The following is a 9626-nucleotide window of genomic DNA, read 5'->3' as shown; positions in this document are numbered from 1 at the left end:
AGTTGTCTCTAATGAACATATTTTAAAGGCTATAAAAGGAAGACATTGGGTTCATTTTCAAGTGAGCAAAACTAAAGATAAATTACAACTATCAAAGTTAAAAACCTTGTCTATACTATGATATATTTAATGGTGTCCACTTCAACATTTGTATCAGTTCTATAATAGAAAAAATGAAGTGTGAAAGTTCCTTAGTGCAACCTCCTAATTTAGGAGAGATTGTTGTAATCTTAGCAGTTGCTAGGATACAACAACCCATTACTTGTAAAAAACCTTCCCTACCCAGACCTAGTGTGCAAAATGTAGGAAGGAGAGGAAAGGTGCTAACCAGTTATAAGGGTTAAAATCTCAATAGGTTGTTGAGTAAGGAAACTTAATAGGTGACTAAGTGTAGAACACAAGTAGCAGGTGGCTAGTGGTGTAATCTCCACAGGTGTTAAGGAAGAAACTTAGCAAGTGGCTAAGTGTGGAACATAAACAATAGGTGGGTGTATTGTGTAGTTGAAAATCCAACAAGTGGATGGTGATGTAATAAGAATTGTTGTTGTTGATTTAGTGAAAAATTCTACAAGGTTGTGTGAGGACTGGTTGTAGCTCAAGTTGGGGTGAACCAGTACAAAACTTAGTGTGCAATCTCTCTAATTCTATCTCTTTACTTGCTACATTTATTTTAATGCGTTATATATATTTGTTGTATAATATTTCATTATTTTTTATTGATTAGAAGAAAAATTCATGAGAAAACTAAGCTTTTGAACATTCAAAAGCAATAACTTCTTAGTAATAGATTTTCATAAAGAATAAATTTTTACCAAGGAAACTTATTTATTTAATGTTGCATTCTCTATCATATTGCAACATAGACTATTTTGCAAATAACTAAGCTTGGAAGCTATTTTAAAAAAAATACTCTAAGCTCCAACACTTAGAAACTGAACTTCTAAAGTTGTTTTGAGAAGATATAATCAACACCAACACTTAGAAGTAGCAACTTTTGAGCAACTAATTTTTACAAAGAAATAATTTTTAAAGAACATAACAATTCAACCCCCTTCCTATATGCTAGCGTTCACTTCAACTATTAGCTTAATGCATTATTGTAACAACAAACATTAATACATGAAAGATTAAAATGGTAATTTTATATTATTATTTTTTTACATAAAAATCTAACTTAATAAAATATAATTTTTAAATATCAATTTATATTTATTTCTCACTTAATTCCACTCTACCAATCAACTACAAATTTCACTATATTTTTTACTTATTTCTTATCAAATTAATTATCACCTATTCCTTTTTATTCCCTTTGCTTCTTCCCCTCTATTATGCAGATGATAAATATATCCTAAATTACACTTATTGTTTCAAAAAATATTTAAACTTTAAATTATATTTCCTTTTTTTCTAATTTCAAAAATTATTATCATTTTCATAAGAAGATAATATATTGGTTTTAATTTATCTTGATGCAAACAAACTTCTTAGGGTTATTATTTTTATTTTGACTATAATTCACTAAATTACTAGTAACATAATTTAAATATTACTAATAAAAAACTTTAGAAAATAAATAGAAATTAAATACAATTATTGTATCGATAAGGTTAGATACGACAACTCAATAACTTCTTGACCAACATGACCTAGTAACCTTTTGACCAAAATAACCGACCAAAATAACCTAAAATCTACCAAACATGGGAAGTATAAGTCTTAAATAAGGAAACTAAGGTATGAGTATTAAGTAGGCTTAAATATGTTTTTAATTTCTCAAATTTAAGGTAAATTTGTTTTTTGTCCCTCAAATTTAAAATTATTTGTATCCCTATAATTTTTAAAAAACTTGTTTTAGTTCCTTAAGTCACTAATAATATATTTTAAAAGTGACATATTAAGACAGTTATACAATATTAGTTGGGTTTAATGTGATGTTTTCCTAACAAAGACACTGGTAGGCAGATTTTGTGTGACAGTATTTAACAAATTCTCTAATAGAATTTGAGTATAAGGACTAAAATGAGATTTTTGAAAATTACATTGAATAAAAAAGATCAATTTTAAATTTGAAAGACTAAAAATAAATTTACCTTAAATTGGAAAGACTAAAAACATATTTAAGTCAAATGAGTAACTAGAAAATGTATGATCCTTATCATATCATTTCCATATACAATTTAATAATCACACATTATAGATAATAAGTTTGTTTGCATACAAGCTAGAAACGCTTTTAAAAGTTTCTTTCTTGAAAATAAAGAATGTATTTCAATAGAGATGTTTTTAAAAACGATTTTATACTTGTATCCAAATAGGCTCAAAGCTCACATTATCACCTGTTCTTACCGGGGATCTGATGTAGAGGTGGTCCGCTGGATAAGATCGGTGAACCTCCTTCACTGGTACGTTTGATGCTCCAAGATGGGGGTGATACCTGCAAAAGAGACTCCGATGCTAAAGTTAGGGTTTGTGGGAGTATGAGTCTCGTATAAGTAATGCACGTACCTTAGTGTGAATTAGGGTTTCGTTGGGCCTTGGGCCCGAGATCAGTTATAACCTATTTGAATACCGAGCTGACGTCGCTCAGCGCGTGTCCGAGGTCACTTTTGCACTGAGATGTCGAGTTCGAGTTCGGCATGGCGGTATGGATAGTACATCACCCTTACTCTATCTTATCATATACTTATAATATCATACTCACGCTTACTTGAGTAATGAAATGTCTTTACAAGTATACATCCCCTCCCATAAGTATAGAAACTCCCAAAATCAAGGAAAGGAGGTACCCAACCTTCTATAGATAAATTTTGGCATACAATGTGAGATCATGTAAAACTTTTTCCTAACCACACAAATCAAGAGTCTCCACTAACCTTTGAATTTTCTAACAAATTATCTCCCCCATGAACTCCCACAAGATCAAGATATGGTCCTACCTTTTCTCGAACCCTTGTCTAATTTATTTTATATGCGCAAGAATATGATACACATCCTTAACATATTTCATACTTCACCATAAATATTTATTATATGCAATTTTACGTCAAGGATTTGACATCCTTTAATATTATCATGTTATAATAGCATCATATGATGCCATTTGTACTAGAAGTTTTCTTAAGAGTGTTGCATAAAGTAATCAACAAATTTTGTATCTAATTTAGTAGGCGCCAGAACTTTTGATTATGTGTGAAAAGGATATCTTCTCCATTTTGAAGACATCGATGCTCACAAACCAATATGCATGTATATACAAGTATATGTTAATATGTTTTTTTTTTTTTTTTTTTTTTTTTTTTTGCATAAATTCTAGTATACTTTAGGTAATGGCGAAATAATTTCCACTTCATATTGACCTATTTGCTTAATATCTTAAGACCTGGACATGGCCCTTTGTGGATGTTGCCAAGGCTTTCATACTTTTTTGCCCACAAAGTTTCAATAACTTATTTGAGAAATGACATAACTATTGCTTTGTATCTTTTATATGATTACCATATTTAGACCCGCACGTATGAATTGTGGTTTTGATTTGTTATACAACCTCATTTTAAAATGACGATCATTCTACAATATTAAAACATTGACTGTTTAACCATTTTGGTTACATGCAATACCCATTTGACTGTCTAACCAATTGGCTCTTCGTTAAGCAAACACTTTAAGGCAAAATCTCTTAACCTCCTAACTGAGCAAACGTTCTCGGAACCATAAGCAAACACTCACATGCTCGCCTAAGCAAACACTTAAAGGCAAATCTCTAGACCTCATGACCAAGTAAACTCTCTCAACTAGGACTCAAGGCTTAGAGGGCTTCTGTACCAATAAATAAGGTCAGATATGACAACCCAATAACCTTCTCGGTTTAACATGATTTAGTGCCCTCTCGGCTAGAGTAACCTGAAACCTACCAGCCATAGGAAGTACAAGTCTTAAATAAGGAAACTAAGTTATGAGTCTTAAAAATGATTACTAGGAAAGGTGTGATTCTTATCATATCTTTCCTAAATGCAGTGCAAGAATCACACTATAAATAAAGCCCGCAAGCCTATAAAAGGAGTAAAATCCCTCAAGTTTAATACAGTTTATATATAATCCTTAGTCACCTATTATATACATGTGTTCTTACAACCCCACTAACATGAGCATCAGAGTGCGTTTACAGGTACTAACTCCTCTCCTAGAGGTTGGAGGACTTGGAGCACAAGGAAAACGACATATCACGAGGAGGAACTCTCGACATCAGGGAAAAGTACCTAACCTTCTGCAAGTATATTTTGGCACCCACTAAGGCCCAGTAAAACTTTTCCCCAGCAACACAGATCAAGAAATAGCATATGCACCCACGGTGTAAAAGTTTACAATATATCATAAATTTGTTGCCTTTTTATAATAATTGCTTTAAAAATCATATCAACCACAATTTCTAATTGGCTTAGACTGACAGTATGTAGAAATTAAACTCTCTATAATTAAGAAGAGTAGTGAAATTTAACATCTTTAAAGGAGATTATAATTTACCCTGTAACCATAGAGGGAGAGAGAATGAAACGAGATAAAACATTAATAGGGGATCATCAATTATCACATCTGGAGAAAACTACATTATCATCTCAACCTCTACCACAATTTGTGAAATAAAATAATCTCAAGTCCTCAACCACATACATAGTAACAATGGAGTACGAAAGGGAAGCTCCACCTGCACCACCCTCAACCTTGTCTCTCTAACAAATAACATCACCTTGTGATGGACACCAGAAAAATATAGCTAATACATTTATGCTTTACATGCAAGGAACAACATTTCCACAATCCAGACAAGATAACCAATGAATGTCAATGCGAGTAAGCAATTCATCACATCGCCTTGCCTTCGTCTTCCTCAGGGTCACGAAGTGTCCCAAACATCCAATCCATCCATATGGTGTAATGGCCGTAGTTGTGCCGATATGTAGTATGATGAATGGTGTGGTAACCAGCACCCATAACAGGCCACAATTTTCCATGAATGCAGTCATGAATATTTGCAGTCCAAACGCCCTCAATGAATAAGAGAGCTAAATGTGTAGTAAAATGTATTGGGACCATAAACAAAGCAATGCAATGTGGTAATGCCTGAAGTATCCCATCAAGAGGATGAAATGCCAAACCTGCGATACATGGTAAAACAAAAGTCACTCCACCCTTTATCCGGTAGGAATGATATGGACAAAACTGGTGATATTTAATATTAAAGTGATGATGAAAAAGAAATAAATGGTAGAGCAAATAAAGATGATGGTACAGCATATAAAATGATGATGTCAAAGTACAGCGGTACCAAAATGGAAAAATTGCTTCCAGCAAACAAAATGAGGATAAAAAATAACTAGCATATATTATATTAGTTAAAGGTCTAGTTATCGGTACTCAACCAACAAAAATGGAAGGAAAATATAGTATCAACCAACTGTTTGGAAGGTTAGCATAGTTTACTTTGTCAGTTTGCATTTAAAATGTCAAACAACGCAGGCAAATAGAAACAGACAAGATCAAGCTTTCAGAAAAAGATGATACCACAGGAAAACACTTGGTGTATGATGGCTAAAAGGTGAAAAGTGGCATAGCATGTTGTGAAAGTTATGCAATGAATCCAAGGAATTTTGACTAAGGCTAGCAGATAATAATACCTTGAACCATCACCTCGAGTTTGGAAAGTACATCCACAATCCATTGGTTGACTAAACAAGTCAATGAAATGGGTTGTCAATGAGAACATTATTGATAGTGGAACAAAACTACTTCGATTTCTGCAGAAGTACATATCTTTGTCTCTGTATTTTCTATATGATTGGTTTTTGTCCATAGCTTTATATCCCCCACAAACTCTTCACTGATTCTCTCTGTTTCTGGTCAGTCTTCTTACTTTCAGAATGTCTGTATTTCTATTTCTATTTCCATTTTATTCTCACTAATATTCCATTTCCTCAAATGCATGCTCTTCCATATGAGGTTTCACGAGTTTCTTAGAGAAGATGGAGCAAGTATTTTAAATTGGTTATGTGTATATGACTCGGTGTATCTAGAAAAGAACATATCATCATTTTTCACCACCTAAGGTTCAGTAGGACTGGTTTTATTTCAAAGCTAGAGTGATTTTGAGTTCATGTAGAAGTGACCAATGTATCATAATAATCATATCATCAAACTTACATTTTAGATCATTAAATTATACAATGAGTTATTAACTTGGGAGGTTTGCCAGGAAAACAATCCGTCAAAATCACATACTGTGAAATTCTAACCAAGTTCTAATCCTCAAAATTATTATCATCTGCCAAATTATATACATATGAAATAACCGAACAATAACAAACATTTTTTTAAAACATTATGAACTATGTTCATTTCAGGGATTATAGAAGTTTAAAATAATTATATGGATGAATAGAATTTTAGCTTGCATAGCTTGAAATGTTGAATATTTAATGTACTTACCGGCAAAAGGGGAGAGAGTGTTCTGTTTATTGTAGATGTGATGGGTAGCATGAAGATATTTGTAAAGAGGTTTTATGTCATGCAGCTCTCTGTGCATCCAATAAATACCAAACTCTACAATAATTAGATAAATTGCTAAATACACAAAGTATGCTAGCCAACCAACATTATATAATCTAGGATAGGCCAGTGTCCAGCCAGATTCTATCATGTACTCCGAAACAGTTGGAAGCAAAGTGTACCAAGGCATGGCTTTCATAGCAACAGATATCTGCAAGAGCATGGCTCTTCGAGAGGGAATAGCATCTGCAATGGTAGATTTAAATATGTCAAGAAATGAAAGGTACAAAAGGTCCTATAAGCACCTTACACAAAGAAATAAAGAATTAAAAACACAATGACACACAAAAACTACATATAAGTATACTTGGAAGAAGCCATTAGTTTGGGCAATGTAAACTCATACAATACAATTGTCCTACTTAGTTGTGTTTGCCCTACGATGATTCACTTTCTAGAGATGGATATAACCAACACAGTCTCAGACTTCTAAAACTGCCCCAATCTGAACAAAGATTATTTCATGCCACTGCCTGACATAAAGCAAGAGGTAAAATATAACTAGTATGCCAGTGGGAAATCTGTAGTTAAGAATAGCATGTTATATCATTTTCAACAAGCCATCAAACTAAAGAGTGAAGTACTAACTTTAAATTGTCAATTTGTCATTCACAGCCAACTGACAATTGCTATAATTTAGGAAGAAAAACTAAAGAAAAATGCATAGAAGCTATCTAAATAAGGCTCTAGTCAATTTATATAGGTATGAATTAATGAACATCAATCTTCTAATTGACTAAAACTATAGGATGTAGAACAATTCACTGTCAGTATTATCCTCCTAGTAAAATTTCCAGTTGCATACTTATAAAGCTTCCAGATTCCAAAAACTGTAACGCTATGGCAACACTTGTGGTTGCAGACCGTATTTTAAAACCTCAAATATTAGTAATGATGAAATTGAAAATGGCCCAAGGAAGCCACAAACAATGTCCACCATTTTGGAAAGATCATAGCAGAGTGCAAAATAAAAGTCCTCTCCAGTAATGCATAAAGATAAGTGGTCATTTCAAACGGGAAAGCAACTGCCCAAGTCTAAAAAAATTCGATCACTAATATTTGCAGAATTTAACAGATATTACAACTAATAACTGCAGCACATGCATCACATTTGGTTCAGTGACTTTTTACAGAATAAGGACAGAAGTCTCTGATAGTTGCTTAATGTATAGTGAAACTGAAAAACTTGCTTCAACTTAAAACCTCTCCACATCTTTCTCCCAGACGTCACAAAAACACAAACAACAACAAAGGCCTTTTACTCACTGAGATTGTTACACGGATCAGACGTTACACAAATACAAATGACACCAAATCCACTTAAATCAACTAGCTTAACAAGAGAACGCCCATTACGCCAACGATCCTTAGAAGGCACAATACATCAATTAGATTAGAGCCAGTCACTCAATTTACCAAAACAGCACGTAAATATACAAAATATAAGAAAAATAAAGAATCAGAAAACAGATCCACGAAAAGTAAAGAATAAATTTTTTATAAAAAAAAAAAAAAAAAAAAGTTGTGCTAGAATAAGTAAATAAAATCCAAAAAAGAATCAGATATCAGCATAAACTCTGGAATCAGAGAATCATAATACATCTCAGACAAACCAATAAAAAACCAAAACAAAAAAGTCAAAAACCGAAAATCATACACTAGAAGACCCAAATCCAATCTAACTCCAATTCGTCACCCCATAATCTTAAGCCCCAAAAACAAGTAACACACTAAACAAAATCCAGAACACCAAAAAAAAAAAAAAAAAAAAAAACATTTTTTCTTAATTTCATTTTCTTAATTAAAAACCACAGCAAAAGAAGGAAGCCGATCAACAAACTAAGCAAAACCCATTTCACATCAAACCCAAAATATGCCATCTTTAACAAAACAAACAGAGAACCACAACACAATTCGTTATCTCACCATTAGAGGCAATACGTGAATACCCCTGTTTTCGCACATTACAAACAAACAAAAAAAAAAAACAGAGGAACAGAACAGACAGAACCAAAAAAAAAAAAAACCTTTGGGGACGTAAACGTTGCGTTTGAAATAATAAATGTAGAAGCACCAGAAGAAGCCAGAGAGGAGGTAGAGAAGGACACCGCCAACGTAATTGCGGAGCCACGTTTGGAGGAAGTGAGGGAGTGGGGCCCACACGCACTGCGGCAACAAGCAGCCCAACACAATGCGGTTGTACAGCTCCGTGTCCTCGGCGAATAGCCTTCCGAAGTCGCTTAACGACGTCGTTGGGACCTCCATGAACGAATCAGAACTCCGAGACTGTGTGCGTTTGTGGGGGTAGCCAAAGAAACCCAGAGAACAGAGAGAGAGAGAGAGACACAGAGGATGATGCTCCTTTAGTTTAATTTAATACAAGTTCTCTCTTGGTTTCATGTGATGCCATGTCCATGTTTTCTCGCCTTATAACAATCACACTGTATTGGTCGGTCTTTCCGTCGATTCTCTTTAATATAAATTAAATTATGATTTTATTCTTTTATCCCATTTGGTAGGTCTAAGTGTTATTGTGGTCCATGTACTTTCATGAGTTTTATTTATTTATTTTTATATTTTTAAAATTCATTTTTTTTTTTTCGTTCCTGGAGTATCACCGCCAATAGCATGGAGGCACCTCAAAGGGTGAGATAGCTGATCCCAAGATTTAACACGGCTGCATACAATCTTGATTAAGCGTGAATTAACCCCTACCACTGAATCACACGCTTCAAGTTTTTTAAAATTTATATGATTATAAATGTTTGTTTTTTGTATTATTATTTATTTGAGATTTTCCTAATGTAATCACATAAACCGGTATGATTCACCGGATCCTTACTATTTTCTCTGACTTTTATAATGAGACCCCAATTTTTAAAATAATATGGTAAGACTTAATTATTAGGTTTCAAGCAAAAATTTTACTTTGAAAAATATTTTTATTAAATGTGTTTTTGATTTTGATAAATAAGCATAATTTATTTGATGTGTCTCTTAAAATATAAACAATCTCCTATTTT

At 33.1% G+C, this 9626-nt stretch overlaps 1 protein-coding gene across 1 annotated transcript; it reads right to left on the bottom strand.

Annotated features, from left to right (window-relative positions):
• Nucleotides 1-4559: 4559 nt before the first annotated feature.
• On the bottom strand, nucleotides 4560-9059 carry LOC109791074 (delta(7)-sterol-C5(6)-desaturase). Its single transcript, XM_020350326.3, has 3 exons — nucleotides 8631-9059; nucleotides 6484-6789; nucleotides 4560-5156 (listed from the first exon to the last, which is right to left on the bottom strand). Exons 1-3 carry the CDS (start codon nucleotides 8866-8868, stop codon nucleotides 4864-4866), a joined length of 837 nt encoding a protein of 278 aa, XP_020205915.2. The 5' UTR covers nucleotides 8869-9059; the 3' UTR covers nucleotides 4560-4863.
• Between the last annotated feature and the right edge of the window lie 567 nt (nucleotides 9060-9626).

The sequence above is a fragment of the Cajanus cajan genome, chromosome 2 (genome assembly GCF_000230855.2).
Source record: "Cajanus cajan strain Asha chromosome 2, NIPB_CcT2T_4, whole genome shotgun sequence".
NCBI classification, from domain to species: Eukaryota; Viridiplantae; Streptophyta; class Magnoliopsida; order Fabales; family Fabaceae; genus Cajanus; species Cajanus cajan.
The sequence above is the reverse complement of the archived record's forward strand: the minus strand, read 5'-3'. Positions and strand labels throughout refer to the sequence as shown.

What these genes read in the sequence shown, in the direction of transcription:
- LOC109791074 (XM_020350326.3), bottom strand. Translation starts at nt 8,868, where the DNA reads ATGGAGGTCCCAACGACGTCGTTAAGCGACTTCGGAAGGCTATTCGCC. An exon ending in CAACGTTTACGTCCCCAAAG is followed by an intron (nt 6,790 to 8,630) that starts GTTTTTTTTTTT and finishes CTACCATTGCAG; the next exon opens with ATGCTATTCCCTCTCGAAGA. An exon ending in CACTCTCTCCCCTTTTGCCG is followed by an intron (nt 5,157 to 6,483) that starts GTAAGTACATTA and finishes CATGTATCGCAG; the next exon opens with GTTTGGCATTTCATCCTCTT.